Raw genomic sequence first — 17,882 nt, forward strand, 5'->3', positions numbered from 1 at the left:
CGCCGTCCACAAATAGCCGGATCGCCCGGGCCCTGCCTCTCCCGCGTTCAAATGCGATCTGACAGACTTGCCACAATCGTTGTGGTCGCTGCTGGATTGAGCGCTCAGCGTCGGGGCAGGGCAGCAGTGCTGTTCGTTACCCACGGTCGGCCAGGTGTTTGTCTGGGAGCGTGGCGTAGGGATGTGTACACTGCTGTCTGTGTGATTTCAGCACCAGCGGGATTCTTACCAGTTTGTTCCGTTGCCATATTTTTAGCCATGATCCTTTATGAGCATAAGAATATAAGTCATAGATTTGCCCCAAAGACAGGCTCGTGGAGGATGTAGATTGTGTGCATTAACTGTGTGCTCCCACAGATTGGGAGGGGGATGGAGGGAGGAGGGGTGGTGGATAGTAAAAGTCTAAACAAGCCGTGTCCTCAAAATGTCCTGCATTCCGATTTGACTTCAGTGGTGTTCGAGTTGATAAATGACGCTGTACCAGAGTGTGTGTGAGTGTGTGTGTATGTGTGTGTGTGTGTGTGAGAGAGAGAGAGTGTATGAGTGTGTCCTTGTGATCTCACTCTCCCGTCTCCAGGAAACCAGTCAAAAAATGGGACAAATGCTATCTAAGTAGAGCAATCCCCTATTGGGCTGTTGCCACTGGTAGACTGCGCGCAACCGAGTGTGTGTGTGTGTGTGTGTGCGCGTCTGTGTGTGTGTGCGCGTGTGCGTACACGTACGGGTGCACCAGCGTGCAAGTGCATGTGGCGTGTGTCCATGACGACGAGCTAGCTAGCTGCCCCGGACGGATAGATAAGGACACTTAGGGAAGCCAAGGGAAGCAAAGGAAGGATGCTGAGCCCCACGGACTCCGAGCTGATGTACTACCTGACGTGTCTCTACAGGGAGCCCAGGAAGATGGTGCTGCACAAGGGCTCCACGGGCCTGGGCTTCAACATCGTGGGCGGCGAGGACGGCGAGGGCATCTTCGTCTCCTTCATCCTGGCGGGCGGGCCGGCCGACCTGAGCGGGGAGCTGCGGCGCGGAGACCAGATCCTCTCGGTGAGTGCCGGCGCTTGCTTCCCCCCAACACACACATACGCAGACACACACGCTCGTTAAGGTAAACGGCTGAGGGGAACAGTATGTGTCTTTTTTTTGTTCATGTTCGTGGTTATTTTGACTTTGATTCGCTTGGTGAGGACATGCAGCGCTACCCCCAACAAACACACATATACAGGCACGCGCACATATAAACGCACACACACACGCACGCGCGCACTCTCACACACACACACACACACACACACACACCAGGATAAACAATATTTTATTTTCTATTTAGGAAGCTAGTTAAACCCCAAATAAATCTTGAAATCTTGAACCTGAAATAATTTTAATATTGCCGTTTTTTTTTTATATATATATATACTGTATATAATTCTACATATATTTTCTATGTATGTTCTCCCACATGGAAATGAAATGGCAGTGATGGCATGATTAGCCATGATATGTACCACATCATATATTGTGCAGAATATTTATATAATTATCATATATTTCATAGATTTATATCGTGGATATTTCATTCCAGGTCTTTGTGCAGCAGAGCTAAGACACACTTTCATGACAAAAAAAATCACCTCACCAACAGATGGCAGTCTCAGACTAAGTGATGGTCCAACCAGCATTGAGTAGAAAATAAGCGTTTAGCTTTACTTGGATACCAGTCACAATTGAGCGAAAATACATTTTGGGGATTTTGTTTTTTTCATACCTACACTTTTCAGTCATTGTAAATGAAGAAAATAATATCATTTATAATATAAATAATAGAACCGAAGCCAGTTTGGTCCTGTGAATCTAATGTATTCATGAAACAATCAAGTTTTGTGAAGAGAGAGAGAGAGCGTATGCCAAATCACTGGTCTTGGCTCCACGCGAGAAGCCATTAGTGCACCCAGTGAGATGGTGGTGTAGTAGCGGATGTCTTCGGCAGACACCAACCCACCCACCCACCCCCCTCCACCCCCCCGCCCCCCATGAGACGTGTGCGTTGATGAGAGCTCATCATGGCTTCCTCCCCGCTAGTGAAATGGCTGCTCTCTCACTCCGACCCATGAAGCTCTCTGATTAGGAGCTGATGAGGAGAGCGGAGGGAAGGAGGAGGAGAGCAATCAGACACCGCGCTGTTGTTCCGGTCGCGGCCTCCGCCACCACGAGGGCAGGAAAGGCGGGCGGGCGGGCGAGCGGGCGGGCAGGCGAGCGGGCGGATACGGTGGAGCGCTGGCCTGATTCGCGGGCTAAGAATAGCCACAGCCACAGCCACAGTCATGGCTGCGCCACCGCCGCACCTCTCAATTCACCGGGACCAGCCAGCCAGCCAGCCTAGGCACGCGTGGAGGGAGGCAAGGGCACGGAGGCGATCTGTACACGCATACACACACACACACACACACACACCAACTCTCTCTATCTCTCACTCACATGCACACATATGCCTATATAAACACACACACACACACACACTCTCTTTCTCTCTCTCATATAGCACACACATATACACCAACTGTCTCTCTATCTCTCTCTCATTCACACACACACACACACACACACACACACACACACACACACATACACACACACGCAGACACACCAATTCTCTCTCTCATATACAGTAGCACACATAAAGCTTTGCACACACACACACACACATGCACTATCTCTCTCTATCTCTCGCTCACATACACACACATGCCTGCACACACACACACACACACACACACACACACATATTTAGTAAATGCATGGTAGCTTAGCTGCTCCATGAGGGTTGTAGGCGCTGTGCTGCCTCCCCAGAGAGTGTGCTTATCCCAGTGGGCCTGCTGCCACCTCCTCTCCTCTGCTCTGCCCGGCCCGGCCGCCCATCAGGTTACTGACACTCTACCAGCCTCCCCTCCACTGGATTCCAGCGTGTCAGTAATGTGAGAGCCACTCCTGTCCCCCCGATGCTCTCTGTATATGTGCAAAATCTCTAGTTTCACCGCAGCTATAGATGTTCTGTCCTTCTGTCACTCAGAGTGACGTATTTGGCCCTCCTGTGCTGCCGTAGTTCTTGCGAACTCGGTCTGTCTGTGGGCCATGTAATGTGATGCTATATTAGCCTGCTGATGTTCGACACCGGAACAAGGAACACTAGAAAAGCACTGCGCAGACCTCCTCCAAGCGGAAACATAACCGCCTCCTGGATCCAGACGGTGATACGGATCACTCCCGAAATGTAATCGTTTCTCCATTGGATCATTTCAGACCTTCCCTGAAAATGTAATGGAAATCCATCCATAACTTTTTGAGTTATCTTGCGAACAAACAAACAAACAAACAAACAAATCCCAATAAAAACATAGCCTCCTTGGTGGAGGTAATGAATGCAGCAAAACGCACACTCATTCACACTGATAAAATCAAATGCTCTGTCTTCTGTTCTTGGTTCATCTCACTCTTCCCCTGTTCTGACGGCCCTGAGAGGGGGCGGCTCTGCTCCTCTGCTAGAGAGGGCGCTTCACATACTGTAATGGCGGCTTACCAGGTGCGCGTGAATCCAAGCGAATGCAAAGTGACTGTGAGCGGGCCTCTTGTGTGTCTGCAGGTGAATGGCATCGACCTCCGCGGCGCGACCCACGAGCAGGCGGCGGCGGCACTGAAGGGCGCTGGCCAGACGGTGACCATCGTCGCCCAGTACCGGCCGGAGGGTAAGTGTGTCTGCTGCGGCCGCGTCGGGCCCGTCACATGACTGATGGCTGCGCCGCAGCTCTGAGGACGTACAGTACAGGTCACATGTTACCACAGGGTGGGGTGCAAAACGAGGAATTTCCTGGAGATTACTTGCAAATAAACAACTAAACAGAAATAACATAGAACTAAAACAGACATTTTAGGCCATCTCCAGCTGCACCTGTGACCTGTATGCGCCTCAAACAGTCTTCTACGGTTTGTTTGTTTGTTTGTTTGTTTGTTTATTTGTTTATTTGTTTGTATTTTTGTTTGTATTTTGGTTGGTTGGTTTGTTGATTGGTTGGGTCCAATCTATTTCTAACTGAAGTCAGGAAACATATGTGAATCTCTAGCCTACATTTTAATTACTCCTTCCCAATGCTGAGAAGATTATTGTTTCACACTTGCTCTTTACAGCCATTCACTGAAAGTAGCAACCGAAAATAAACTTTCGCAGTCTCTCCACACATATATCAGGGCAGCTCTGCATATGAGCTGGCCTATCAGTTTGAAGGCATATCTCCATTTGTTCCCCTTAGGAAGACAAAAGTAGGAGGCTTATCCTGCCCTGGTCCCTGTGTGTGTGTGTGTGTGTGTGTGTGGGGAGAGGAAGAGGGGGCGTCTAGTTGTGATAAATGCAAGTAATTACGTGCAGAGTGCAGGAGCAGGAGCCGCTGGTGTTTATTGGTGCGTAGGGAGAGGAACTGTGCTGTTTGGCAGAGCAGCCATAGCAGATTGCATCATTTTTTGAGAGAGGTTCATTAGTGTTTCTTTCCCATCCTTTAGACTCTGTTGGCTTGTGTTGATTTGAAACTTTTACTTTTTTTTTATGTTCGTCTGTGTTGTTTTAACCTTGGTTTTGTTTTTTTGGTTAGTTGTTCTGCGTCGGCTATTATTTTGGGATTATGTCGTGTCCTGCATCCTGAACATTGTGAGCTTTTTCAGATGGTTATTGATGACGCAGTACACAGTAGCTGAGCTGAGTGACTGCTGTTAAGCGTCGTAAAGACTGTGTGTGTGTGTGTATGTGTGTGTGTGTGCGTGCGTGCGCATGCGTGTGTGAACACAAGAGAGTGCTACTGGGCGCTGGACTGGTCATTGGTGTACTGATGACTGCTCTCTTTTCTCACCCGTCAGAACTCGCGTCGTGCTCCCCACGCCGGGCCCCGCATCCAGCACCAGGTTTGTGGCACACATGTGGTCAAGCGCCCGGGCCCAAGGTCACCTTGCCCAGTGGCCGCTTCCAGCATGGGAGAGCGGAGAGGGAGGGAGGGGTCAGGCGACTGTGCTTGGGGGACGGGGCACTGTTCCACCGTGTGTGCACCTCTGCCCGTCGCAATCCCCACCACCCTCTTCTCTTCACCCCTCCACCCACCCCCACTCCCAACCCCACCCTCACGACCCCTCACTGTCCCCGACTGTCCCCGGCTGTCCCCTACTCACCCCACACCCCAACCCCCTACCCTTTGCTACTAGGCTGCCCCCCCCCCCCCCCTGTGGCTGACTCCTCCACCGTTCCTGACGTCAGAAGGATGCCGTTCCTGCTTGTGCTTTTGGACGAGCGTGCAGGCGAAGGCTGGGGGGGACAGGTGCCTGGTCCTCTCATCTGCTTCGAGCCTCTAACCTTAAACACGGGCTAACAAACATGGCCGCAGCTCATCCAGACTAACAGCTCGTTGCTCACCCTGAAGGAGGATGTATGGTCACCACGGTGGTGAGGCTGGCTGCTCTCAGCAGGGAAACTCGATATGAGAGTGATTCATTTCCTCTCTGCCTGCACATTAATATTGCATGAGGCTTTAAGTTACCATCTGTAAGGTTGTCCTTGAAAGGGGCTGTTAAAAGTCACAGGCTCTAAGCCGTCTCTTAAGCTTGACTGGCAGAGCCTCTGTATATGGAGTAGAGGGATTTTTGAGATGTTGGAGACATTTCTGGCTGCGGTGTTTCTAGTCACTCTGCAGATCGTTATATCGTGTAGTCAGCTCTCCTGCGTATAAGCCCCTCACGAGCTCCCTGCTGAGTTCGTACAGTACTGTATGTGTCTGGAGTCTTTGGTGGCGTCGCCCCCGCCCCGTTGCCTGAGCTGAGCAGTGTTCTTCTTCCAGGTGTGTGGCACCGCACTCTGCCCTCTGCACTTTGCCCTCTGCACTCTGCCCCCAGTGCCCCTCCCAGCACCCCCCACCCCCACCCCACGTGCCCCTCTCCCACCCGCCCTCTCTCCCAAACAGCATGCAGCACGGCATGCTCACTCACAGGGCCCCAGCTCTGGGCCCGCTGCCCTCTCAGTGATGTGCTCCGAACATCAGGGGCCATATAGGAGATCTGTTTTTATTTTGTTTTTTCTTTTTTATGGCAAACGTATTCCGTCTGCAAGTTATTGCAATGTATATATTGCATATTTTACTTATCTATTTATTTATTTGTAATGATTTTTGATTGGGTGCAGTTTTATGCAGCGCCTTCAATCTCGTAGTGTAACAATGCACAACATTTATTTTCTAGAGATTATAATGACATTATGTTAATATATTCAGCGATCATGGCCAACATGTTGAGTAAAGGAGCTGTAATTCACCTTACCCTGACAGCAGAGGTCAACCAGGAAGTGTGATATCATGTTCATGTTAGACGCAAGGCTCAGGTCCGTGGCCAAACCTGTAGTCAAGCCAGTTTTCACCACAGAGAACACCGAGCTCGTTGTACTGTATGTAGGCCATGTGATCACTGGCGTCGTCCATTTCATTTGGCATGTGTTATTTAGGCTGGCAGATGAGCCGGAGGGCTCGGGGGGGGGGGCGGTGGGTGGGTTGTGGGGTAATTTGGTTTGAGGGGGTACCCACTGCCAACGCGCTCTCTTGTCCAAATGGGACCCGGCAGAAGCCACAGAGCCAGATGGTGGGAATGCGGTACTGTAAGGTCAGCCTTACCCATAGTCTCTGATGGACGCAGACCAGGGAATGCTTTCAGCAGGTCCTTTACAGAGATCATGTGCTCTTGAAGTGACATTTTGAGTAAAATACCATCTTTGTCTCTATTTTTCGTATTCATTCATAGGACCAAACTTACAAACCAAAGAGTTTTGTAAGATTTGGAGGATTATTCCTAACATTAAGCAGTAACCGTATTGCATCACGCTGATGTTAGTCAGGGGATTTTAGCATAAGTTAGTGAATAAAGTTATCATGGTGTCACTATTCCCTGTGCTGGTGCTTATGTCCAACAATTCGGTTCTTAACTCCGACGTCATGGCCCCAACAGCTATTTCGTGAAAAGACGTTTATTAGCACAGCCAGACGGTTTTTGCAACTTGTAAACTTTGTCATCACTACCTCCGTTTTAGGGATTTTAAAACGAAATGAAAACTTTAACAGAGTAATCACTGTAGCTGTGCAGCCAGATGATATATTCAAGGGTAGCGTCCAGGCTTCCACGAAAAATAGGATTTGATTAGGTTGAGGCAACAAGTCAGTATAAGATGACAATTTTCTTAAAGGCTAGTCAGAATAGTGGAAAAAAATAGTTTATTTTACTGTCTATGGAGAAAACCATGTGAGTCTGAAAGCCGTTGGATCCGGAAATAGATTTGTTATCCAATTATTACATCATCACTTAAAAACCGAATACAGTATGCTCCTCTTATTTTAAATAGATATGTAAATGAGTATCATCTCTTGTTCAAGGTCTGCATGAGTTCCACTTAAATGTTAACTGAAATGTCATCAGATGTGGTAAGAGCCTAGTTATAATGTCGCTGTAGCCTTTGTGTCCTGTGAAAAGTTGGACAAATGCAATAGTTCTTACTTCCAGGTAATTAAAAGATATAGTTTCATCATATATTCTCTTTGGCAATAATTAAGGCTGCTCACGCAACTTTACAAAGTTTTGCAGTGTTGTAGCCTGATCTTTGGGGTAAATATGTAGGCCCCTGATTTTTATTTATTTATTTATTTATTTATTATGGAAACATTTTCTTCACTGCATCCAGGTTCCTGAAGTCTTTTTAATGAACTTATCAATCAGCAGAGCAAATTTGTTTTGTGCACTTTGCAAATGACTTGCATTTGTGGCCAACAACTTAAAATAAAAAAATGTGCTGGAAAAGAGCACATCCAGAAATGTTAAAGATAGACTACAGCATGTTTTGCACTCTCCTGATGAATAGCTTTGATGCTTTGATAGCCACTGTTATGCCAAAAATTGCCTTCCCACCATAATGTCCCAGGCTTATGTAGATTATCACCCATTTTAGATCATATTGCCAAAAAAGATCACTCCCTTTTTGGTGAATTCATCTGTTAGGTGTTTTGATTGAGTAAACAGAGATCTAACAAGCCTAACTGCTCAAACTGCCTCAAACATCTCATCCTAGCATGGAGCCTAAACAGAAAAGAACTCAAACAGAGTTTGTCCAAGCAAAGATCCCTTTGTGTTGTTCATGCTGTGCACAGTATGCATGTCACGGTCTGGTCAATCTTTTATACAAATAGAATATTCTCTAAAAAGCTGTGATCGAGATCCAGAGCAAAGAGGCAAATATCGCCAAGTATTCACCAATAACATCCCACAACGCACGTACCTACATGTACACAACGGCAAAATGTAACCGCAGAAAATATCTGCATTGCTACTTATCTTGCAAATAGAAAAACAGATCATTAGCCCAAGTTCATTAAAAGCTGCCAGCCCTTAATGTAGTGTAAAATCAGGTGATGCATTTTATGCCTGTGGCCCAATATATTTGTTTTCCGCAGAATTCCAGTTTAATTTAACAAGGGCACTTGGCAATCATGTAGACACAATTCTTTATTGTGCGTGTGGTTGTATTTTTTTTTATAAATGATCTGCAAGACAACCTCGAGGGGCAGTTAATGCACATAGTCAATGAAGCACGCCTAAAAGGCTTCACCCATGTGAATTTGATTGTAATTAGTAAAGGGGCTTTTTTTTCCCTGTGTGTCCACTCCCCTGATGTCACGCTGATTGATTTCAGTAGAAAAGTGAGCTTGAGGAAGTGCAAGTGTGCACTTTCTGCCCCGCTCAATAGAAAAGAGCTGGCTGCTGAAGCACACGTTTGCAGCCCCCTGAGCAGCCCGCCCGGGCGGTGTGGAGCCCCGAGTCAGCCCCACTGGATCCAGGCTCTGCTCCTCTGGCTGGGCCCAGCCTCTGGCTCTGGCTCCCAGCCCATCCAGAGCAGCCCTTTTTTTTCACAAGTGCTGTGACCCCCGAATGTCTTTCCACACCACCGCGGCTGCCCCCTGGTCAAATATATGCGAGCATAGGGGTGCAATTATGCAAATGGACAAATTAATGTCCTGCCGCTAATTCACCAAACAGCGGTCGAGCTTGAAAATGTATGCTGCCGCAGTGGGTCAAAGGTACAGTGCATTTATGTGCCAGAGGTCCGCAGGGTATTATGCTGTAATACATGGAGGTGGCCTTTCATCCTTCAGAGTGCCTGTTTGAAGCAGGAGAGGCTTCACTCTTTTAACACACCTTTGTTGAGTATATGGATCTTAAGGAAGAACAGAAGTGAGTTCACACAATGTTTATGAACATTGACTTACAAATGGGTCTAATGAGGTGAAATAAGTCCAAACATTGAAGAATAATTAAAAAGCAGCTAGTGGTCAGTAGGTCTAAGAGGTATGATTGCAATCCACCTAAGTTTGGCCAAATTGGTACAATGGAGATAAAGTTGTGTAATAAGCCATTTAAAGCTCTTTGGTTCAACCCTGCTGTGTAAAATGCAAAATGATATAGATATGCATTGTATTAACAGTAATATATTTTAAGAAAAACAGAATAAATATGAACCATATAGACTGATATTTACTGTACAGTATGTGCAGTTGTGTGCACAGTAACATGACAAGAGTAGTAAACTCTCTATAGTCACCAGAGTGCAGAGCTAGAGTTCAGTAGGGTGACAGCCACTGGGAGGAAGCTTCCTTTGAACCTGCTGGCTCAGGTGCGGAGAGACCTGTAACACCTCCCTTGAAGGGAGTGGGGTGAACAGTCTGTGGTTGGGGTGAGAACAGTCTTTGATGATGCTGCGCGCCTTACGCAAGCATCGCTTGCCGTGAATGGCCTCAGTGAGGAACCGGTGATGTGTTGGGCAGTTTTCACCACCCTCTGAAGTGCTTTATGGTCGGAGGCAGAGCTGCTGCTGCTGTACCATACCATGTGAAACAGTTAGTGAGGATGCTCTCGATGGTAATAGAAAACCTTGATTGCAGCCTTTACACACCGTATCTCTGTTTACCTTGTGCAATGCAACCTAAAGTTCGGAAACCTTCTCATTTACCCAACCTCTGCCAGGTCTATGCACTGGAATACCTCCAGTTGCTGACTAGCATACCTAGCATACCTAGCCTTAAAATGTACTGTACTGTTGGAACATTTCGTCATTAAATATCCTAACAAAGCACTCTCTACCATGAATATCTACAATAATTCACATGTAGTATTTCACAGTCTTATAACACTCACTATTAAAACATGTCAGTCCCTATCAGTAAAATAAAATCAGCACCAGGCTAGGCTAGTCTAGGCTCTGTATGTATAATTCCAGTCATGAACCTTTTCCATTTCATGCCATTACGCCAGTGTTGCAGGGCATCACACAATGGGTTGAGGGTCATGGATGTCTCTGCAGATATGATAAGCCCACCAGAGATAATGGATCAGTGGTTTTATTTCCCTACCCTGAGCGGGGATCTCTATCGGACAGGTTCATAGAGTGGGTAGTTCAGGCATTTCACTGGAAGGAAACCATCACATACTCTGTAGGACAATAACATCATCTGTTGAAATATTGGACTGTTGGGTTGACAGGCCTTCATGCCACAGGAGTATTGTACTTTTCAGAGATGAGGTGCTGTTCTCAAGAAGAAGAAATATATATAAATATATATATATATATACATTTTTGAAAGTGTCAGAGCTGGGTTTTATGAAACTGTCAAAAATATAAAAATTTCGGAGTTGAAATGGGGGCTGAATCTTACTGCCGTGCCACTCAACAAAACCACTCATAGCCAGAGATGCAGGTCGGCTTGAAGGCTGTCAGTCGAAAAGGAGTCTTTTCCGCCAGATCGGTAGGTGCTTGTGAGCCTCAGCCTGGGTGAATTGTGCACCGTGGTGTGCCGGAGCGAACTCCATTTCGCCTTGAGAGCCACGCAGTCCGCCCCTCAGGTGCTTCCGACCTGTCAGCTGGCATCAGCGTACAGTATGTGCGCCCGGGCCCTGGCGACGTCAGGAGAGACCCCGCAGTGGCATTAGCTCCGCCAGCCTCCGCAGCAGCAGCAGCAGCAGCCCCCCTCCATGGGCAATTAGGAACAGGAAACATGCACACAGGAACAGAGCAGAGACGGGCGCACGCGTGCGTGTGTGTGTGTGTGTGTGTGTGTGTGTGTGTGTGTGTGTCTCTGTTTGTGTGTATGTGTGTGTGTGTGTGTGTGTGTGTCTCAAGAGGGAACAGGGGGGGGCCGCTTTTGTCTACTGGGTACATCACGATCTCAGTTCACAATTAGATTTTCATAATGAGGGTCTGGTTGAGATGCAGGTGCCTGGTACATCACAACATGCATTATCCTCTTTTCCGTACCTTTGTTGTTGGAATGACCAGGTTGCTACAACTGTTCCATATACAGTAGGTCAACGTACCTCGTCCCCCATTTGTTCCCGATATGTAAATCTGAGGTTTTGGTTGAATATTTATTCACATCACAGGAAGGCATTCATCTTCAGGCCCTACACCCGGCCCACTTGTCTGAATAATTCCAGTGATATTTTATTGCCGTGTGATTTATGGAGAACCTTTACCTCTGTGCCTTTGCGTCTCTCCTTATAGACCTCCGAAATGTCAGCTGTAGCGTTAACAAGGAGAGAAAATGGTTTGGACAGGTATTGTTTTGCAGATCAGATTTGCTTAGGGTTTATGCGGTGATCTGTGGTATTGTTGCTGAGATGGGTGCGCTTGCAAGAGCAGGTAGTGGCTTTTAACAATCAATCTTCTTTCTGTACGAAATGTGTTTATTCTTGCTTTGTCTTTAAGGTGTCATATGTCAATGAATTATGGTGTGCTTTAGTGGAAGCAGAGTGATGCCTGGGTATCCCAGAGACAGCTACTTAGGGAGTATTGCCCTCTCCGAGGTATTTTGCCAAGCAAAATTATTCAGAACCAAAGCCATAATGTGTCAGTTTGCTGTTTGTCATGTGCATACACACAGATTCTTTGTTGACACATACACAAAAAAAAAACAGTACTGTGGACACTGTGATGTATTACCTTGTTGTTTGAGTCAATAACTCAACCTAGAAGGAACCACACAGATTACCATATGGGTATATTTCTGATCTGACAACAGAGAAGCTGAATAAATAAGCATAGGAGCTCCTCCAGCTCTTTGTGGTCGTGCTTTTTCAAGGATGCCATGCATCTTTCATAGACGTGCTTCAGATATTTCACCGTTGTCGAGCACAGTGTAGTTGATGCAGGGGTTTGTCCACTGGCGTTTCGGATATTTCACAACTGTCCAGCGCAGTGGAAGACAACATTTGTCTAGCGGTGTTTCTGGCTGGATTTCAGGCATTCTTGTGAAGGTCTAGCCTTTGTCCAGACTGGGAAGGACACAGTTGGCGGTTAACTGTGATTAAATCCCAAGGCTCTGTACAGATAGTCCAAAATAAACATTGCCTTGGGCGTCTGCCTAGCTGATAAGATAAGAGCACCTCAAGTGATGGGCACCATGTCTAATGGACCACACAGTTCTTATCTTATTACCTCAACATACTAAATGTAGGTGTCTTTTGAGGGCCTTGGAAATGTTCATGCTTAGTTCAGATTAGTTTGTTAGTTTGCCCTATACAAGTCATCACTCTGTGCTTATTGTGTGGATTTTATCAGGTACATTTATCAGGATTTTATAGATATTATGGCAGTTCTCACTTCTGTCACAGCCTCTTCTTCACGCTGTGATTGATCAGGTGATAAAGAAAACTATTAATGGCCCTTGGCGCATTCTTAGGAAGAATAAAAAAAAATCTTTATTTTCCTAAAAAACGTTTCATCATCGAAGATACTCCACAGTGCCAAATAAAAACGGCATCTGGCTGCTTTAAAGAGTGCCCACACTCCCATTAACATGTGGCCGCGCTCTCCGCCACATGCCCAGTGGGCTGGCCAGCGATGTGGCTGCCAGTGCCATAGTGGCAGTAGCTGGACATCAGGACAGAGCTCTCTGACCAGCCCTCCGGCCAACACATCTGCCTCCGCCGCTGCCTCTGGCCATGGCTCTGGTTTGGCAAGCTCCAGATGGCGCGCGCGCGCGTGTGTGTGTGTGTGTGTGTGTGCATCATTTCACCTGCTGCAGTTGTAAAAGGAGTGACCGTTATGTTGTGGTCACATTTCATCGGAGGAGCTCTGGACCATAGCGCTATTCTCAGACTCTCAGAATGGTCTTTATTGTCCGAGACAAAGTCGTAGCCATTATAACGAGAAACGATGCCGGTAAAAACAGAAGATGGGGGATCTCGTTCAGCGTTCTCAAGCATAGCACATTTCCACGCTTTATTAGCTGAGAAATGATCTTGGAGACTGTGGCTGAGGCGAAGAGAAGCAGCCTCTCTGTCTGACGGTCTAAAGCCCACAGTGCAGCGTAGGGTCCCAGCAGCCACGGGCTGTAGGCTGAGGCCGGCGCTCTCCCGTTCAGGAGGGACAGGACTGATGGAGAAGAGCAGGTGTCAGAGCAGATCAGTCCCTCTACCACACACACACACACACACACACACACACACACACACACACACACACACACACACACACACACACTCACACTGGCCAGGTGACACCACAGAAACAGACCCTAAAGAAGAACTCAAACCTGATGTATTTTGGCATAGTGATTTATTACATAAATTGCCTGTGCACTGCATTGCATGCAAGTGTGGTTGGTACAGTTAACACTACGAAATGTGTTATTTATTCAGCTTATTGTAGATCACAATTTGTTGAGTTATTTGTAATTTGTTAGTTATCCAACGTACTGCACTTCACCGTGTCTAAGTTATTCACAATTTGTTATTACTTATTCAACTAACTGCAAATTGTGTAGGATCGATAGTCAAAATGACACCTTACTAGGGTGTGAAAGGATGGGTGATATTGTTCTTTTCACAATGGTAATGACATAGGAATGTTTTTTTAAGTGCCTTACATTTTTGTGTGAGATCAGCTGAACAATATTGTATTTGAATTGGCTTTGTGTCCCTCACAAGAGAAGCTTCTCACAATATTGCCTTGCGTTACGAATCATGAGATTAGAATGCAGACTCAATTTAAAATCCAGTAGCAATTCAATTGAAATGCCATCACCTCGTGAGGAAGAAGCCCTGCGCTCTTGAGCCGCTTTCTGCAGCAGACTCCTGTAGCTGCCACACTGTCGGCAGGACTGCTGGAGTGGGGAGTGGCCATTGGCTGTGGAGACGGCGGCTCGGGAGGCTCTCGTCAGAGCAGCGTGCTCGGCTCACGCCCTCCTCCTCCTCCTCCTCCTCCTCCTCCTCTTCCTCATCCCCCCCCCCCCCCACACACACACACCGCCTCACGAGTAGAGCCGCATCTGCAGCCTCCCCACTGTAGCGTTTGTTGTCTTTCTCCTCCGAGCTACCGTACGCATGCTCCTATGCCCGTGTGTGTGTGAGTGAGAGAGAGAGAGAGGGAAAGGGAGAGGGAGAGAGAGAGGGAAAGGGAGAGGGAGAGCCATTCACACTCCAGGCAGTAAGCGGCTTGTCTGAGTCTGACAGAGAGGTGCTGAGAGTGGACGCAGAGGCAGCGGAGAGCACAGAGAAGGTATGGGGGCGTCCGAGACTGCCGCGGTGTCTTGAACTTGGGTGTTGATGCTGCATGGGGCGTGTTACAATTCGGCTTTGTTGAGTGGTTGTGTTGCTGTAGTTGCTTGTGTCTGTGCTGAAGCACAGTGAAGAAAAGCTATGTGTCTTTGAATAGCACACACACACACACATACACACACTCTTTCTCTCTCTCTAAGTTGTCTTCATAAGTTGCAATATGCAAATTTGAGGAGTGTTGTTGTTTGAAACGGTTAGGTATCTAGGCAGCAAAGCCACAATGTTTGGCCGTGAGCCTCGATAACAAAACACTGTTCAGGGAGATCTTCCTTTTTGCGCCAGAGGGTTGTTTTTGAAAAGTGCATGTGTCCCCGCACCACACCACACTCTGTTCTCTCTTTCCGTTTATCTGATCTCTAAAAAAAAAACCAGCCGGGGCGCTCGCGCTAAGCTGCTAATCTGTGCATGTGAGCGGCTGTGTGTCTCTTGGCTGTCGGGTGTAATTGTTTGGCTTTGGCAGCACCGGCGTCTCGCTACTCCTCGCGGGCGCTAAAGCTACTTTAATCTGCGCTGCCTCCCACCTAAGTGTGTGCTCCTTGGAGAAGGGTGCCTCTGTGAACGGCTGGGGGTGGTGGTGGTGGTGGAGGTGGTGGTGGGGGGAGTGGTGGTGTTCTTTTCTTCTCTCCGATGCCTGAGAGGCGCTGGGGTTGGGTAAGGATGACTGGGAGACCAGGGTTAGACCTGGAGGGGGTTTGAGCTCCTCGCTGAGCTGGTTTTGTGGGACTGTTGTTCTGGGAGAGTTGTCACAGTCTAGGCAGCTGTAAGGCTGCAGTGGTTTTCTTCTCCAACCTCCTTTGTGTGCTCCTTAGTGTTGTTTTTCTATGGTGTGGTGTTGGCGTTTTTGTGGTTGAGGATGCTCTTTTAGACATACAGTAAATTCAGTTCAGTTCTATGTTCATTTGTAATGTTGGGAAATCTGTGCCATGTCAGGGGACTATTTTTGCAGATTCTGTTGCAGCATGTGCTGATGTGTGTCTCTGACCATTGTGTTCCCAAGCTCACACAAACTCCAAATCAGGATTAAGCTGAATTTCAATTTCAATTAAGTTGAAGACTCACTCCAGTAATGCTGTTAATGGATCTAAAACCAAATAATCTTTAGTGTTCAGTTAGTGTTTACAAAATGGCGAGAGATTTGTTTACATGTACATCAGAAGAGTATAATATTCCCTCGTGTCTAGATAATTATTTGTTTCAAATCAGTGATTTATTACAAATGAGAGACTGCAACATATGTTTCTGCTACTGGAGTTACTGATTTGTGATTTTCAGTGAATTTATATTTTTTGTCTATTATGACTTTCCCATTCAAGCCCATCACCAAAAATATGACAATATTTGCTGTCTGTGTTTTCCAAATCCAGTGTTAAAATTGGAGATGTTAGGGCTGAAGTATTTTTCCCTTTCCTTTGATGGAATCATTTCCTTTGAAGAGTTCCTATTCCTTTTTTAGTTGAATGGGAGAGCTCATTACCTTACCGACATTGTCTTGCCCAGGATGCAGTGTCTGCTCAAATGGAGGCACTATATGAAGTCTCAACGCTGCAATTAGTTTAGTTTTTTTGTGTGTGTGTGTGTGTGTGTCTATGTGTGATGGTGCTGTTTTGAAAATTGTAAGTGTTGATGCAGCACATGCTGAAGGGGGCTCAGTAATGATTGATGACTAGAGACTAACAAAACGCAGAGCAGTAGCATTGTTCAGGGGGCTTTGCAGTAGTCAGGTGTTGATTCCTTACAGCGGCTCTGTCCTTGCAGTTAGGCACGTGAAGCAGTGAAGGGCATCCGTATTAAAAAATGAGCTGCAGCAGCACCCTCTCCTTAGGACTTCTAACCTTCAGGAGTAGTGGTCTTCTTCCAGCAGATATTTTATATGATATATAAGGAACGCTGCAGCAGAGGATAGATGTGCTCTTTGGGGAATGGCCATCAGGCCATCTAGACACGAGCAGCCGGTATCGACAGCTTGACCTTGAGAGATAGGAGGCAAAAGCAGGCCGGCGGGCAGGAGGGAGCAGCTAGAGCCCACCTTTTAATCGAGCTGCTGGTCTACAGTACGTAGAGATGGACAACAGAGTCTCCTCCTCAGCGCCAAAGTCCTGAGAGAAGGACAACTGCACAGGCACTGCACCAGCGTAGACTCTCAGCACAGAGCAGGCACGGGGCTTTGAGCGTGTTCATTTACCTTGTGTACTTTGTCGTGTTTGTCCCCCCCCGCCCAACCCCCATCCCCCGCAGAGTACGGGCGCTTTGAGGCCAAGATCCATGACCTGCGCGAGCAGATGATGAACCACAGCATGAGCTCCGGATCCGGCTCCTTGCGAACCAATCAGAAGCGGTCGCTCTACGTCAGGTAAGGACCCCCCGCCCCCCCGCAGGGCGCTCTTGTTTGGGTTGCACAAACACAGCCAGATACCCCAAGGAGCGGGTGACCTGGCCAGAGAAAAGCCAGCGCTGAGCCACCAAGTCCACTTCTGTTCCATTCAATTCATTCAGTTGTATTTATATAGCGCCATAAAATATGAATATGTCTCAAGGCGCTCTACAGAGCCCAATGTGAACTTGAGCTTTGGTCCCCTTCTCCTTGGGTAGAATGGCTCCAGTCTTCTGCAGTGTTGCTGAACTGAAGTGGCTGTGTTGGTGCAGCCTCTGGGATCACAACACAAACATGTTACTGTATGGGTACAGTGGGCAATGGGGATGGGGTGGAGGGTGGAGGGGGTCATGTCATTTGTGGACCTCTCTCTCTCGTTCTCTTTGTATCTCTCTCTTTATGTATATTTTTTTCTTCTCTCTCTCTCTCTTTCTTTATCTCTATATATATTTATCTCTCTCTCTATCTTTCGTTCTCTGTATATTTCTCTCTCTTTCTCTCTCTCATCTCTCTCTCTTTGTGGAGCTCAGTCAGAAGCGATCGCCCCCTAGCCCTTTTGCGTGCCTGGGCAGAGGATTTCCCAGACGCTTGTCTGTCAGCTCCAACCACAACAACCTCCATCTGTTTTCCAGAAGCCCATACTGCATACACCAGCTGACCACCCAGACCCCCCCACCCCACCCCCCACCTCTCACACACACACACACACACACACACACACACACACACACACACACACACACACACACACACACAAACAAACTCACTCTCACACCCTCCCCCTGTACCCCACAAACACTCTCTGACAATTTTAACTAAGCCTGTGTTCCATTTGTGTCCATCT

The 17,882-nt window shown here is 47.4% G+C and overlaps 1 protein-coding gene across 3 annotated transcripts in view; it reads left to right on the forward strand.

The window, feature by feature from the left end:
* dlg2 (discs, large homolog 2 (Drosophila)) overlaps window positions 1-17,882 on the forward strand; it is a 129,206-nt gene that overhangs the window by 94,191 nt on the left and 17,133 nt on the right. For all 3 annotated transcript variants that reach the window (XM_062536680.1, XM_062536681.1, XM_062536682.1), the window contains 3 exons: window positions 888-1,044; window positions 3,635-3,737; window positions 16,903-17,017. In XM_062536680.1, the coding sequence (XP_062392664.1) occupies window positions 888-1,044; window positions 3,635-3,737; window positions 16,903-17,017 (375 nt within the window). The remainder of the gene's footprint in view (window positions 1-887; window positions 1,045-3,634; window positions 3,738-16,902; window positions 17,018-17,882) is intronic.

This window comes from Sardina pilchardus, chromosome 5 (genome assembly GCF_963854185.1).
Source record: "Sardina pilchardus chromosome 5, fSarPil1.1, whole genome shotgun sequence".
NCBI lineage: Eukaryota > Metazoa > Chordata > Actinopteri > Clupeiformes > Clupeidae > Sardina > Sardina pilchardus.